General features: G+C 41.3%; 1 protein-coding gene across 12 annotated transcripts in view; it reads right to left on the bottom strand.

Moving 5' to 3' along the window:
- Positions 1 to 16,923, bottom strand: part of TENM4 (teneurin transmembrane protein 4) — a 763,612-nt gene that overhangs the window by 189,020 nt on the left and 557,669 nt on the right. For 9 of the 12 annotated variants that reach the window (XM_065595842.1, XM_065595866.1, XM_065595872.1 and 6 more), the window contains 2 exons: positions 11,487 to 11,704; positions 9,959 to 10,169 (listed from right to left, as the gene is read on the bottom strand). In XM_065595842.1, coding sequence (XP_065451914.1) covers positions 9,959 to 10,169; positions 11,487 to 11,704 — 429 coding nt within the window. The remainder of the gene's footprint in view (positions 1 to 9,958; positions 10,170 to 11,486; positions 11,705 to 16,923) is intronic. The other 3 variants (XM_065595862.1, XM_065595879.1, XM_065595902.1) reach the window with 1 other exon arrangement.

Raw genomic sequence — 16,923 nt, 5'->3', positions numbered from 1 at the left:
TGTCCTGGAGTTTCCTTGATTTGCAAATGTCTCCAGAAGGCTTCAGATAACACTAGAAGCCTTGTCATTAAAGCAGAATTCCACTGTTCTAAGAAACATAAAAAATAAAAAAAGTAACTTTAGAATTAAATAAACCTTTTCTTGACCCTAAAGCTGAGGTAATTACCCCAATCAATAAACCTTTAGTACAAACTCTATCAGATCAAGAGAACTTGTCTGCTGCAAACAGCACATTGACAAGCAGTGGGTGACTGAGGGAGTTCAAGGATACCAGCCCATGTTAGTACAGATGTAGGCAGAGCTCGTTAAAAAAAAACAACTCTTTTTTTCTCTTGCAAACTACTAATCAAAAATAGAGAGAACATTCCTTGTGCATTAACCAACATTTATTTTTCATTCCTGCAGTGTCTTCTGAAATTACAAGGACTATTCTGAAGAGGAATTCATGCCAAAAAAATTGTCCTGAGAGCGGATGCTGAATTAATTATTCCATCTGTGGTTTACTGCTAATCTAGCTTTACACAGAGTGGGACAATCCCAAAAGTTACTTTGAAACGTAGCCTTTCCACTCAGAGAATCAAGGAAGAGACACACTGTATGCAGAAACAGAGGCTGTGAAAATTGTTAGTGTCACGTGTCTGACCTTTACAGTTTCTTACTACTTAATTATCTTTGAGATGTGTCACAGATTTCCCCTTTATTTGAGATGCCGTAAGTTTCTGACTCAAAGATCCTGCAAATAACCATTATGCACACCATCAGTTGGGAGCGAGGGTTGTTATGCAAGAATTCTTTTGGACACTTGCAAAGAGGAAAAAAAGGTCATCCTATGTAAGACCTAGATTTGGACTGACTGGTCTGATTTCAGGTTTTTGGAAGCACCTTGGGCCCCAGCTGTTTAAGAAAGCCCCATTTAGCAGACAGAGTGGCGCACCGTCGGAACAGGAGTTAGACAAGAGCGCAGCCAGCCTACTTCAATTTGCACGGTGTAGCTAGAACGCCGCACATATCCTAAGACAACTCTGGCAGAAATAATAATGAAACAGTGTGGGATCTGCTTTCCGTGTTGTTTGTCTGGCAGTGACACTAGCCAAATGGCAGGATGGGAATTGGCCACTGACTGAAACTGAAAAGGACTTCAAAACCTGGAGAAGTATTAAGTCTGCAGGAAATCACAGGCAACACAGGGGCAACTAGACAGATGGGCTTTGATATTCGGAGACGCTGAGCACCCTCAGCTCACTTCAGTGGGAAATCAGAATGCTCAGCAATCACAGAATCATAGAACTGGAAGGGACCTCGAGAGGCCATCTAGTCCAGTTCCCTGCACTCAAGGCAGGACTAAGTATTATCTAGACCATCCCTGAAAGGTGTTTGTCCAACCTGCTCTTAAAAATCCCCAATATTGGAGATTCCACTATCTCCCTAGGCAATTTATTCCAGTGCTTAACCACCCTGACAGTTAGGAAGTTTTTGGAAGCCCTGCAGGACTGGGGCACAAGTGAGGGGATTTAGGGAGTTATGGTGGCTGTGGTGCCGTCACAGGAGGTACTCAGATGCTACAGTGAGGAAGGCCATATAATTACCTGGATAGACACATAGGCACTTATTTCCTGAGGGTAACATACAAGAACCTCACGGAGGATTTCAACTAAGGAAACACAAGCCAGTGTGAAAAATACAAGCCCCTCCCCACATTTCCCTCCTGAACAAAACTCCATTTCTAGACCCAAGACAAAGGTTTTTTTAAAGGATCTACATTTTAATTCCACCCCTTCCCCCCAGCTACTTTTGACCCATCCGGGGTAACTGGAAGTGCTATAACGGTGTGGGAAAGTCTTTTCTTGCAAGGCTTCAAGCTGAATTTTGCAGAGATAAGAGATCTGGGTAATTATTGGATAAGCAGCTGATCTGAGACCTGGATTGTGAACCTTTTGAAATTCATCCATTACAGTTTAAAACACAGTAATAATATCTAGATGGATAACAATATTCACAAAGGAACAAGCCTCTTGAGGAGCTAACAGGTTAGGAGGGTTGGTAATGGGACAGAAAGCATCTATTCCAGAGTTTTTACTCAACCTGATTTAGAAATGACCAAAAGCGGGTACCATCAGGGGCTGCTCAGTGGCCTGTGTAAATGACGGCTGTCAGTCCAATTCTTCATAAATATTTATTTACCTCACAGAAACCACCACTGTAGTTGGCACCAGTTGTGATGCTTCAAAGACAGCAAGGACCGAATAGGTGCCAAGAGCAAGTTGCCGTCTCAGCTCTAACCGTGGGGTAAATTTTTCAAAAGTGCCTCAGGGTACATCTACACAGCTGGCGGCAATAAGCCTCCCAGGACAGGCTGACAGGCCCGGGTTAGCCAGGCTCATGCTAGCACTCTAAAAATAGCTGTGAAGGCAGTGCTTGGAAGTTGCGAGTCGGGCCGGAGCTTGAGTTCTGAAGCTGACTCCCCATCCTTAGGCTTCAGAGCCCGAGCTTCAGCCTAGGCTGCAATTTCAAAGTCCAAAATAACTTATAAAACTAAGGCTTGGTCTATACGACACAGGAAGGTCAACATACGGCAGCTTATGTCAACGTATTTATGTCAGTGTACACACTACAGCCTTGCTCCCGCCGATGTAAGTGCCCTACTATGCCGACGTAACTCCACCTCCATGAGAGGCGTGTGGCTTATGTCGGTGTAGTTAGGGCGAAGCAGTGTCTGTGTAGAACTGTGTTACTTACGTGTCATTCTTGTCAATTTCACAGCTCCAGCACTGATGACTAAATTGGCAAGAAATCTGGGCTGTCACTGGGGCAGGTGGAGGGCTCCAGCTAGAGCCTGGCTGCCCCCGGGCTCCCCACTCCCAGCCAGGCTGCTGCCTGGAGTCTCCTGGCTCCCCATGGGGAGCCCTGGTACAGCAGGGTGGCTCTCCATGAACGCTGGTACTTCCCAGAGGCTCTCTGCTCCCTGCGGGGAGCCCAGAGGCTGCACCGAGGCTCCTGGGAGCTGCTCAGACTCTGGGCATGGAGCTCACAGCCAGGAGCCTAGCTGCGTCAGGGAGCCGAGAGCCCAGGGGGCAGCTGGGCTCCTGGTGGTGGGGAGCCGAGAGCCTGGGGGGCAGCCAGGCTCCAGGCAGGGAGCTGTATATGGAGCTGATGGCCCAGGGTCTCAGCCCCCACACTGCCCCTCTTTGGTTGGTGGAAGTGCTCCTGAAGAAGGGTAGTGTGGACATGTACCACTGCAGTAAGTAAGTCGACCTAAAATAGGCTGACTTACGTTTCTAGTGAGGACATGCCCTAAATCCTATTTTCAAAAGAGGTTTAGGCACCTAGAAGCCTAAGTGCCATTGACTTTCAATTAGATTTAGGCTTAAGTGCCTAAGTCACTTTTGAAAATGGGACTTAAGACACTTCTGAAAATGTTTCTGGTAATTCCTTTAGTTTAAGACATAGTGGTGGAGTAGCAGAGACATTTGCAATACTGCTGCCTATTATGAACCTGTTAGTAACAGGATAAATGTAAGATTTCAGTGTGCACAGCTGTCAATCTTTCATGACCACTGAATTCATATGAAAAATCCTAAACAAATGGATGACTCTGGGTTTGTGCAAAGAGTAACAGGATGCCATGTGGGTGGAAGTAACAAAGGTGTTGAGGGGTAACCCAGGATACAGAGTCTGTGATTTCACAGAAGGGGATTGTTCACAGGGCAGCAAGAGAACAAAAAAGAGGTGGGTTTTTTTGGTCTTTTAACTGAACAGAGCTCCTAACTATAATCTGACAGGGCTTTAAAATTCTGTGAGGAACCTGTGTGGGAGGTATCTGAACCGAACAGGAGGAATCCGAAGTACCAGGAAGAAGGCACTGAAGGCTTGAGGCTAATCAAAAAAGGCCATCCAATGGAGTAGCTGTTAGCAAGGGCATGCAAGGGGAATCACAGAGCTAAAGGCAAAACCTATTTGCAGACCATGCGAAGTACCACTAATAGTTTAGCAAAAGTAAAGTTGTGACTTTCCTCACCCGTCATTTTTCTTTAATTTCAATTTTTTTTCTGTACAGGTTGAGCAGCCGGAAATGTCTCTGAGCCTAGGAAGTGAAGGATTCTTAGCTACGTGCCCAGAGAATGGCCCCAGGAGGCAGAAATGCTCAGAAGTCTTGCTGTGACTCAGGAAAAGTGACACTTATTTTTGACCATGCAAATAAAAGGGAAATAGCTTTTCTGAATAGCTGGGCCCATCCAGGCAATGTGAGGTGGATGAAACCAGTCAATGTCTTTAGACTCAAGGGCCCTTAACTTTAAGCATGCACTAAAGTGCTTTGCTGGAGGAGACCCTCAGGGCCAAACTCAGAAAGAATGGATCAGATGGTGTAAGCTAGATCCTCATCTACCGAGGCTCCCTTAGACCTACTTACACCCACTCTCTCGATGTGTAAGGAAGTCTAAGTTAGTTAACTCAGAATTTGAGGAGCGGGAAGAAGGGGTGAGTTAAAGCAGATGGCATCCTATTTTAGCTTGTACCTTCTTTTGGCTCCTCCACATGTACATTTAGACTCTCTCAGACACCAACAGAGAGGGTGTGAGAATCTCTAATGGATTCCGAGTTTCTGTAAGAGGCTAAGTCGGTGGAACATAGGCACTGACTGTACTGGAACAAGTGTGAGTTACAGAAACTCCCACTAGACTTTCTTGGGAGCAACCTAAATACCGAAATCTGTGCAGAGAAATTTTCAGACAGGGTTAAGTCAGAACTCTTCATATCATTTCTCGCGCCACCTCCTGCACCCAGGACAAGTCATGCACCCTCTTTCTCCTAGTCTACACTCTAGTATTGTGACATATGCCTATGTCGATCTCCTGGCTGACAATGTCTCTACACTTTCTTGCATTTGAACTCTTGTCCCAGGGAATGTACTGGGCTTGGTTATATTTTAGGCTCCTGCAGGAAGGAGCCTGCCTTTTGATATGTACTGTAAAGTGCTGGGCACACTTACTGGGCTCTATAAATACAACCTCTAGGTCTCTTTGTACTTTGATGGAGAAAAGCACTCACTGGCAGTTTTCTTTATGGGCAGCGGAGGGGGCAGGAGGAATGACAGTACTTTTCTTAATCTTAAATCATGCCTCTTGCCGAAGCTAAAAGCTAGCTAAAACCTCACATCCCATAATGGGCGTTCTACATGCACTTCCTTTTGCTTGCTGGGGTATGAAGTTGCACCGGTAAACAGACAACCTCTCCTCCCACATGCTTTCTCTCTCTCTCCCTCTCTAGCGCATAGCTGGATGCTTTCTTCCTTTTGATTTTTCCATGGCCCTACATAGCCCATCCTGCTACAGCTCAGTGGGAACAGCTGCTGACAGGCTCCCTCTCTGACTTCACAGAGGCTGCTTTCAGGCTCTCAGATGTTTCTTGCCTCCACTGAACAGATTTTTGGCCAACATCTCTGTCTCAGATGTGCTGACTCCAGTTCTCCCTTAGCCTCCTATTTTATTCCACTTATAGCAGATTGCTCTGACTAAATCACTGCTGTCAGGTGAATCCACAAGGCACTTTTCAGAGAAGTGTTTCTATTAAAAATTTCAGAACGTGCTGCCAATGTCATTTACAAGAAGGTTAATTCATTATTGAGAGACACTGATTCTCCATTCCTTTATGATGTTTTGCGCTGTAATTTAGGGGAACGAAATGAAAAAAGGTTATTAAAAGCTGAAAACTATGCCACAATAATCTTTTCCCCCCTCCCCCGAATTGCAATTATTTAGCATCAGCATGAGTTTTGATGGGAATTATAATGCCGCATTCTCCCACGGTTTACATGTGATGCCAGGGTGCATATATAGGAAAAGATGTTGACAAAGTCCAATCCTTTTGGCTGTGATGTTTCTATGGTAGGCAAATCTACCTACTTATAGGAAACGGGCTAAGATGAAAGTGCTATCAAAGCAAATGACAATACTACTGAGTGAGTGGATTTCCTTCTAGCTTTGCAGGATTCCAAAACTCTAACTAGGCACAGCCTCGTGCTTTACTAAATTAAATGTGCCATCGAGCTGGGAATGCAGATTGCTTGCATTTTGCTCCTGTTTTCACATGAATAATGGAGAGTATGATCAGTCCAGACAGGTAGTGTACCATAATTACAGTCAGTGTTGCAATATAGAGAAACTGACCTATGCTGACTGATTTTACTGAAGGCTTGGGCAGTTACAAAGCAGAAGGTAAACTTAGCGGAATCCGTCCAAAATGTTTGATTCTGGAACATGTAACATACTCAAACAGGACTCCCACTGACGTTAGGGGAGTTTTTTCCAAGAAAAGGCTGCAGGATTTGGCCTTCTGCGGTTGTTATTAACTGTTACTCATTATTGTGAACAATTAGTAGGCATATAGCACTTTTCATCTTCAATCAATTCATTCTCACAGCACCTCTGTGAGCCAGATAGATAGTATTATCTCCATTTTACAGAGCAGGAAACTGAAGCACAGAGAGATTAAACAACATACACAAGCCTGAAGGGAGTCAGTGTCAGCACCTGGATAAAAATAGAGAGTCATGGCTCCCAATCCTGTGCTCAGACTGCTAGATCCTGCCTCTTTCTTGATAATGCTTATACATTTGAAATGTTTCTTCCCTGTATTTATTATTTCTTTGGATTTCTGCAATAAGCAAACAGAGAGTTTTCCATGTGCCACTCTCACAAAAATAAAATCAAACGACGGCCATCAGAGTTCAACACCACCCAAACACAAACCTCCCCTCCCTGCACATAAATGTAACCTGCTCATCACATATGACTTGATATATTTATATGGCACTGGAATTTTACACCCAGGTTCATAAACCTGGAATGTCAGGTTGCTGCATCCTCTTTACTATGGTGTCAACAGAAATTGCAACATAAGATGCTACAGTATTTATGGACTTAAAGGGTAGCAATTGTGTCTTGTCAGAGCTCATGAACACACTGAAAAGGGTCTGAGATTCTCCTATACATAGTGTCCTATTTAATGATTTCATAGGAAACCTCCAGCAGATATTTTTAAAGGCTGCTGTTGAAAACGACCATATAAGCAAGGCGCTGACCGCTTCTGGCCATTAAAGTTCTCTTTTTGTAAGGCGTTAGCTTAGCTGTGGTGTCCTGGTCAAATTCCTGTCAGGCAGTCACATTGTGCTTATCTAAAATTCAGACTCTAAACTCATCTGACACAGTGGTTTTCACATCCTGTGTCAAAGTGGGTCATTTGTGTCCTTTCTATGTACTGTGGCTTTGCATTATTATATGGCAACTGGTGGGTGAAATGATTCCTCAGACAGCGCAAAATCCTGCCTGCACCATCTTAGTAGGGCTGGTCTACATGGTGCATTGGTCTGCACCAGGGGGTGTAAATTCTAGTGTGCATGAGTGTGTCACACACTAACTGGCCCATATGGACCCTGCTGGCGCATACTGAAAGGGTGCGTTAATTTAGTCCCATTTCAAACAGTACTATGTAACCTGCACTAAGGAACTTTTAGCGCATGCCAGCAGGGTCCACACAGGTCAGTTGTGCAGAACGCACTAGTGCATCCTAGAATTTACACCCTTTTGGTGCAGACTAGTGCACCCATGTAGACAAGCTAGCCATGATGGATGGGGGAAGTGGGGCAGAGCTGGAAGTGCAAAGCCTTGAGCCTTCCTGCCAGCAATGGGCAGAATAATTCAAGGTAGATGGGGGAATGTAGTGGATGGCACCTTACAGGTGGTCTAAAACAAGATCACAGCCTGCGCCACATGCTATGTGGCTAACCACGGTGCACGCTCGGGTGAGCTTAACCACAGAGGACCAGGCCATCCTGAAGCTGGAGAGCACTTAAAGGCGCCTTACCCAGTCCTGCTGGGTGTATTAGCACAGTATCTTGCCCTTACACCGTGTGAGTGTATTGATGCAGGGAGAAGAGCCTGAATCCAGCTTGTACTTTGCAATCAGTTTGAAAAGTACAGTGATTATGCTTTAGAATTCTCTTCCATTGCGAGAGCTATTACTGGTTGAGTGGCATATGCCATCTGCAGGGGAATCTCTCTCAAACTGGTAGAATCCTTCAGAATAGAAGAAACTTTTTAAAATGGTTTCAGAGTAGCAGCCATGTTAGTCTGTATCCGCAAAAAGAAGAACAGGAGTACTTCTGCATCCGAAGAAGTGGGCTGTAGTCCACGAAAGCTTATGCTCTAATAAATTTGTTAGTCTCTAAGGTGCCACAAGTACTCCTGTTCTTCTTTTTTTAAATGGAACCCACTATATGAAAAGCATTTGGGGATCCTGTTGGATGAGAGGTGTCAGATAAAGGTAAAATTTGTTTCAATTACAATAATTTGCTAAAGTAAACTAAGCAAACTAATAAAACCACATTGCAGAATAAGTCTTCCATTTAATAAGTTAAAGAGCAATTATTTCTGGTGTTGCTTAATTGTGAACAGCCTTGAATACATTGAATTCTGACAGCGAAGGCCTGCTTATGTTCTAAGTTTTCATTGTAACACAATATTACAGTAGCGGTTTACTAAATAAACTTGAGAAGTAAAACTACATATTGGACCTTAATGATTTTGCTTTAATTAACCTGCCAAGACAAATTGCAACCCATAGCTCTCAGGTAGCTACTGCAGACAGGGGAGAGGAATTAATGGCAACACTGGAATGAGCCTGCTTTATGCAGTAAAGAAAAAAGATCCATTAAACAATCATTGTGGGTAGAAGAAAGCTAAGTGCTGGTTTTATGGAGTAGTATTTGAATTACAACAAAATGGATATGGGGGTATGAACCTGCTCAGTAGGTCAGTCAAATATAAAATTAAACATGACGGAGTCAGAAATAGGTTCTGGTAAAGGACTGATTGTAAACAGAGGGATATAGACCTGGGACAGGTCAGACAGAGTGATATTTATATGCTGGAAGAAGAATCCCAGGGTGCTGTGAGAAGAGGTGGTGGTTACTCAGTGCCTGGTGCTAACTGATTGCTTTACTGATGGAGAGCCTGGGTGAGATTTGGACACCCAATTCCCATCCATTTGAAAATTTCAGCCTCTTTCTTTTAGATGAGGCATAAAACAGATTCATACAATGGGCTATCCCTCCTCCCATAGTGCTTTCTGTGAGAGATTATTAACTTTATTAATTATTAGTAACTTTGGTGTCCTACTCCAACTCCAATTTGAGTAATTATGTGATGCCAGCAGTTTCAATCAGATACGGTATTCCTCACTTCCTGTCCCAAACTGCTGCTTGATGCTGCTATGTGCTGTTGAACAACTGCTCAATTCCACGCCAGAAAAAAAATATAGGCCCAACAGAAACAGAATCAAAATTCCCAAATAGAAGGATCAGGGAGGAGGGGCCACCTTTGTAATCAATAACTCTGGTCTCATCTGCAGTGGCAGGGAGCTTGTCTAGAACATAATTTTTAAATAGGTCTTTAATACAGTTATGCCCCGTCCATGCCATCATAGATATGTTAATCCTTACAGTATTTACCATTAATGTTGTGTGCAGTTTTGTTCCCAAGGGAACAATCATTGCCCAAATATCCTCACTTATGCTGAATAGTACTTTAGTCTCTAAGTAGTCTCATTAAAATCAATGAGATGGGCCAGGACTAAGATGGTACTGAAGCTATGTCTACACTACTGCGGTAAGTCAACATACACTACACAACTCCAGTTACGTGAATAACACAGCTGGAGTTGACGTGCCTTACGTCGAGTTACACCTTACCTTCTCGTCGGGGGTAGAGAACAGGGGTCGACTGGAGAGCAATCTGCAGTCGTTTGATGGGTCTTTACTAGACCCGCTAAATCGACCACGGGTGGATCGATCTCAGAGCGTCGATCCTGGCTGTAGTGTAGACCTGCCTTCAGTGTGAGTAAGGGTATGAGAAACTAGCCTTAAGGTACATAGATTAGGTAAAATAATATGGTAAATCCTTACCGATGGTAGTAGTAAGAAAAGAAACCACCTCGGACTCTTTCCCATCATTGTAGAAGGCCAGATGCCATATTCCTGTATCCAAATACTGGATAAACCCTGTCTCATGGCTGGACATTGGCACAAAGCCTCTAGGTTGCCGTTGAGGTCCTTCCAGACTCCTCACCTCCTGGGTAAGTAGCCGTCTCCCATCAAGGAGCTCAACAAAGTCAAACTGAAACACAAGGGAAAGATGTTCATTGTATACTTTAGGATGCCAGAAAATGATCATGCTTCCTGGTCCAGATCTATCTCAGGATGGGCAGAAGAGCTTTGCATTAAACATAAGACACCCAAACTTATGGAACATCATACATGATATTTCCTCTGGGTAAGTCATGACATGTTCTGATTCAACCTATAAGGAGATGACTGGAATTGTGTCTGTTCCCAGTAGTTTGCCAGATCTCCTTATCTATCTGTTGATCTGCTTCTCTCTGGTCTCCTCTCTCCACCCATTCCTCTCCTCTTGTTTCTCTCACAGCTCCTCACATACCCGTGGAAGCTCTTCTAATGCCTCCAACACACTATAGACACATGTTTTTTAATTCATAAAACCTTAAAACCAATAAAAAAATGTAAAAGAAAAAAATTGAGATTCCCACCTCAAGTACAAGACCATCTCTTGCACATGTAAAGCTAAATTCTGATGTTGAATCAGCCATTGTTTTCAACTTGACCCATACTGTATAAATGCAATTTTTTAAAAATACTTTATATGATATTAACTTTAATTTCTTAACATATACAGGCAATGAAGTCTAAATGCATCTAATACGGTAACAATAATTTTTAATCGCCTGACTTTTGTGAGTATAGAACCTTAACCATAAAGTTAGTTTTTTGCATTTTGGGGCCAAGATTTCACTCCTTATTTCTTAGCCATGTTCTTAGCAAAAGAAGTGTTCCAAATTTGTCAAATCCAAACAATGTAGGTTATCTACAACTTGTATTAACAACTAAAATAAAAAGACTCACCATTTTTTTACGACTCTCAGAAAATAATCTTCAAACTATACCTCCCAAAATCACTTTTAGGATAGGAAATGTTAGCATAAAAAGTAAGTTTCGTGGGCAAATCAGAAGCACCTGATAATAAGCGCTAATAATGAAAGTGGGCTTCATGCCTATAAACAGACACCATGTATGATTTGGGTGTATACAAGTACTTTGGGACACATGCAATCAGGCACTTGTGCAAATAAAATTGTATTATTTGGTGTATAACATTATCTGTCTACGGCTCCAACCCAGGAAATCATCCTTATTCAGGATCTGAATTGGTGCTTCATGTTGGTGAATGCATATTTTGCAGTTGTCACGTTGGCATCTATTTTTGAATATTTGAACCTCAATATCTTCCATGAACCCACAGAATTCTTGAGATAGATAACTGAAATAAAAAGTGGGGCCATCTACCTTTTCAAGGTACAAGCTACAAGCACATCAATTCTAAGGTAAGTGTTGGTTCATTGAAATGTGCTCCTGTTACCTGGGTATGTGAAGGAGGAAGGCCTTTCCTGCCATAAATCCCAACCAGAGCAGCCTTTCCTAAAGACACATTGAATTTCAGATGCACTGGATGGTCAATGAACACCTGAGATCTCCAAAAGATACCAGGAGGAATCTTCTGTGTGGCTCGTCGTCCAACATCAATTTCTCCAGAGTCTATAAAAGTGTCCTCTGGAAAGAAACTACTGGGCTTTCCTGCTGAGACATAGAAACAAAAAAAAAAAAAACCCTTGGATTAGCCTAGCGTCCTGTAAGTAATCTGATCAAGGTATCTCTGACATTGATCTACCAATGTGCTGACTTCTTCAGAATACATTATGCATCAATTATGACTATGAAAAAAAATGGATAGGATTACTCCTGGCTACGCTCCATCTTTCTATTGAAAACATGTATCTTGGAAGAGCAATATGGATTCCCAAATGGCCCTCTGCTTAAATCATAACAACAGAGCTTGTTAAATTACATTTTAATGTTAAAAATAAATCATCTTACATCACATCACATCATTAATTTATGTTATTTATGGAGAAAGTAATTATTATATTATCAAAAAATGTAGTGATTGTGAGTTTCCCATGCACCATGGAGTTGGATGAGTATGTCAAGAACATCTGTTTAAGTGATGGTGAATTATGCAGGGGGAAACTAATGGTAAAATTCACTGCTAAATTAATGGTTGGCAATTGTGGGAACACTTGGGATGGCATCCCCATTACAAAATGCCTAAATGAAGGAGGGACATACAGCAAAGATAGGGGACATAATATGCTGCACTTCTATAGTGTCTCCCATTTAAGAACTCAAAGGTGTTTTAATTAGATTTCAAAATAACTCTGTGGAGTGGGTTATGATTATTATCCCTGTTTTACAGATGGAAAAACTGAGACACAAGTTTCTAAGGCATCAGTTTCTGAAAGAGTCTACTGAGTTTAGGTGCTCACCTTGAAACACTTTGGGCTGATATCTAGAGGTGCCGAGCACCTACACTTCCAAATGAAGTCAACAAGGTGCTCGGCCCCTCTGGATATCAGGCCCTGGGCATCTCAAGTTGGGCATCCATACACTAAAGCTCTCAGAATTATGGGCACTTTGGAAAATGGGGACCCAAGGGAAGCACAGTTAATTAGGGTCAGAGAGGGAAATAAAACCCCAGACTGCTGACTCCCAGGCCTTTGCTTTAATCATTGGCTCATGATACCTCACCTGAAATTACAGCAAAACAGGAAAAGAGAGGAAGATGACAAATGTCATTGCTTAGGAGGCTGCCTTTATTTTATAATTAAACACACTTGTATTTGAAAAGTATATGTTAGCATCACCTCCCAGATTTCAGCTTTTATAGGAACAATTAGGGGCCAGGAGAATACCATGTGGACCATCATAGGCTGTCTTTATTACCCTTAGATATTCAAATCAACCTACTATTTCATCTCTTTGCTATTAAAACCCATTACTGTATGTTTCACAGATCAAATAATTCTAACAAAATGAGAAAGAATCTTTCAGGAATATAAAGTCATTTGTAACAAAATCACGTTTGTGGGAACTTTTTTTTTTTTTTTTTAATATACTCTGCATTTGGGGAATAAGACACTACAATGTCCTCCTACCCATTACGAATTCGACTCAAATACCCTCACAATGCACATTTAATGTTGAACTGGTGGTTGATAGGGAAATTCTGCAGTCATTAAATAAAATATTTTGCTGTTTTAAATAATAAAAATCCATTTAAATGTTAAATTTCTCCATATATTATCATCCTAATGTAAACTCCTCAGCAGAAACATCAGGTTCAAACTGTTAAAATGTCATCTTAATTAAAAATAGATAAAAAAGTTAAAATTCATGTTAACATTAAAAAGTACCCAATGCTGTTTCTATCTTTATTATGGAGACGAGTTTGCATTTAATTTTTTTTTAATCCAGGAATGCTATTACGCACATGCTTAACTTTCAATCCCAGTGAAACTACTCTTGCTTAAAGTTAAGCATGTACTTAAGGCTTTGTTGGATTGGAATCTTATGGAACACATATGCCTCATTATCATTATTATTTTTCAGAAACACTGTGTTACATAAAGTTAATTAATAAAAGTCTGATTTTGAAAACACCAACAAAGGAATAAAACCACATTCACAGAAACATGGATCTGCTATTATTATCAAAGCCTAATTTAGTTTTGTCCTTTGCATTCGAAGGAACAGGGAAAAGTCTAGACTCCTTATTTATCCGTGTTTAAAAATCAAGATTAATATGAACAAAAATAAACAGGGGAACAGGAAATTATAATTAAACCATTTGTAACACTGCCAATAGCATAGAATAGTATAACTGAGATCAAATTAGTTTAATTCCATCAGTTTTATTTTGTAAATTGGATTATTAGAATTTGTGTGAATCCTAAAAGTAATTTTTTCAGGATAATGTCAGTCTTAAGACAGACAGCTTGTGTGTGTAAGGCTCTGTTTCAAAACTTCCTATTCTATCACCACGGGATGCAAAGAGAGCTGCGAGAAGCTATAAAAAGATGCAAAGACTTTATTTGTTCTGGTCCACATCAAAGATACATTTCTGGGATTATTACTGATGTATTTGATACACACATGGAAATTAAAATGGAAAGTCAAAGCACACTGTGTGCTTTCTGATTGGTCATTAATGAAGATCTTACATCAGAACAAATGAGGCAGGGTGAGTTTAAAATACTAAATGCTGCTGTGCAGTAGATACCTCAGAAGAAATGAGCATAAGATGGATTCCTTGTAGTACAGTGAGCGGTGCTTGCTCAAATGAAAAAAACAAACAAACAAAACCAGTTCTGTGTTTGAGGCAAAAATGGCCATTCCACAGAAATAATTGTGAAGATTTAAGGTACATGTCTTTTCTTGACTGTCAGTAATATATAGGAAAAGGTCTGATGTACTTTTTTTCTGGAGCTAGTCAAAGCAGCTGCTTCATGTCCCCATTGGGTGAGATTTACCCCAGTGCAAAAGTTCAGAGCAAGGTTTTCTGCACAGGAGTAAATGTCACCCATTGACATCAACAGGAGTTGTCAATGGCTCCAAACAGAAAAGGATCAGGCCCTGAGAACTGGATATCCAGAAAGAAACTCAAATAAGAATACAATTTCAGTACAATTTCCAATCAGAAACTTTGTCTAACTAACGTGAAGCAAAATTAATTTCAGATCTGAATTCCTAATTGTGCTGCCAATTACTTTGCTCTTTCAACACATTACCTTGCACATGCAACACTTTAGTTTCCTTAGCAACTATTCCTAATTTATTCGGTTATCAAAATGAACTGTTTCATTTTTGGGCCCAACTGAGTTTGATTTGAATTCTGATATAGGCTTTGATTCAGTAAAGCACCTAATCCATCAAAGCCTTTTGTACATGCTTATACATCACTGACTTCAATGGCACTTAAGAAGAAGCTTAAATTTGCTGAATAGGGATGGACTTAAGCACATGCTAAAGTGCTTTGCTGGGCTGGAGGCAGACTAGAGCTGGTAACTGCCTACAGCTAGCAATACCAAATTCATTTCAGCACTAAGGAAATGTGAGCCCCAACCGGCCAATTCCACTACAGGAAAGGTAGTCTCTTTGAGGATACTTTTAAGTCAATTTTCATAATTCCAATGACATACATTCTTATTTAGAAAAGCTGTTGTGTAAGCACAGACTGGCTACCATGTTACCACCCTGCAGAGATAGTTGCATTTCAGTGGTGGACATAGTCACCCCTGTAGAGACACATACCAAGATCTTTATTTAATTTTTAATCAGGAGCAGATCACGCCCACATGGCCACAGGTTCCCCAAGACATGCAAGAAGATCATGCGGAGGCTTTGCATGGCTTTCTATCTAAAGTAGTCCCCAGAAACCCTCCTCTAAGTAAATCTCCCCAGTGCAAAGAGGGTTGGTCATAAAAGCTGACAGACTGTGTGAGCGTATACATACGCATGTATGTATATACAGACAGAGAGAGAAAGAGAGATCCACGCTCTTATTCAGACAAAACGCCTTTTGATTTCAGAGGGGGGTTTGTCTGAGAAGGACTGAGAGAAAATTGAGAAAAGACTTTTGATTTGGCCCCTTGATTATTAGATATATCATTTTTATTTTCACTTTGATCTTTGAATAGGGAAGGCAGAGATCAAATGCAATATATAGGGATTTAAACATAGCAGTTTAAACAGAAGACAAAAGAAAAATAAACTTCATCTTGAGGCCTTTTTGAATGCAGAAACATTGTGTAGTTTACTACATTGTCTAGCAAGCTTTGTCCAGGGTCCTACAGTTCTGGATTAATTGATTTACATTGTAACAATTTCATTTGACACTGACCAGTCCTTAGTAACTATGTTGCTTTTAAGGAATATGTAACTATGGCCTTTGTTTGCGTTAATAAAGACAGATAATCCCATTAAGTAAAAATGCTGTAATTAACAGACACCAAATAAGCTTACTTATATAAGGCCTGATCCCAAGCTCAATGAAATCGGTGGAAAGACTTCCACCGATTTCAGTGGGCTTTGGATCAGGCCCACATTCCTTGTCTCTTATCCAACCCCGCCTCCCCACCCCAACTACAACTTCACCAAAAGCAGCCAATAACCATAATTCTACTGGAATGAGAGATTTTTGATCTCATGGTCACTTAAATACGAAGAAAAGATGGTGCAGCATAAAGAGCTTTATTAAATTCAAAGCTGAATTCCTCATTTCTTCATCTCCCCTACGTGAATCTTAAGAGTGATGACAACCCTGTGCTTTGCAGCCCCGTAGGTATTTCTGGCACTGATGTCTCCACTGAAAACACAATTAAAGTTGCAAAACCCTTGCTTGCTTGTGGAATAGTGTATTGTTTTTGAAATTAGACCCTGATTCTGCATGGTTCTGAGTAGGCTCAGCGCCTCTAACTTCAGTGGGAATTGAAGGCGGTCAGCACCATGCAGACTTTGCAGGATTAGGCCCTTCATCTGGCTGTCCTTGAGGGTACATGGCTATTTTCACAATGCCAAAGCTTGCAATGCCAACAACTTTTAATGAATATTTTGGTACTCACAACAATGCCATCTAGTAACCAAAAGAAATACTAGGATAAGCACTGTTGTATTGTTGTAGAGAAAGCACAGTGACAATCCTCAAGGCATTACTTTAGTTCTTAAGACATGAGGATGATTTCTCTGGAATATAGCTCATAGATGACATGAAGCAGGGCTTTTGTGGTGGAATACTGTACCCATACGAGATGTGGTGCCAATATCCCCTCCTTGTGAATGGCCTTGTAGGTTTGCTTGAGGATATACACCTTATCACCATGTTAATGGACATTAAAAGGATGTGACATTTGGAAACATGTGGAAACGTGACTGACAACTAGTTCTAGACATGAAAGACTGGA

The sequence above is a fragment of the Chrysemys picta genome, chromosome 1, assembly GCF_011386835.1.
Source record: "Chrysemys picta bellii isolate R12L10 chromosome 1, ASM1138683v2, whole genome shotgun sequence".
NCBI lineage: Eukaryota > Metazoa > Chordata > Testudines > Emydidae > Chrysemys > Chrysemys picta.
Note: the sequence above shows the minus strand (reverse complement) of the source record. Positions and strands in the feature narration are given on the sequence as shown.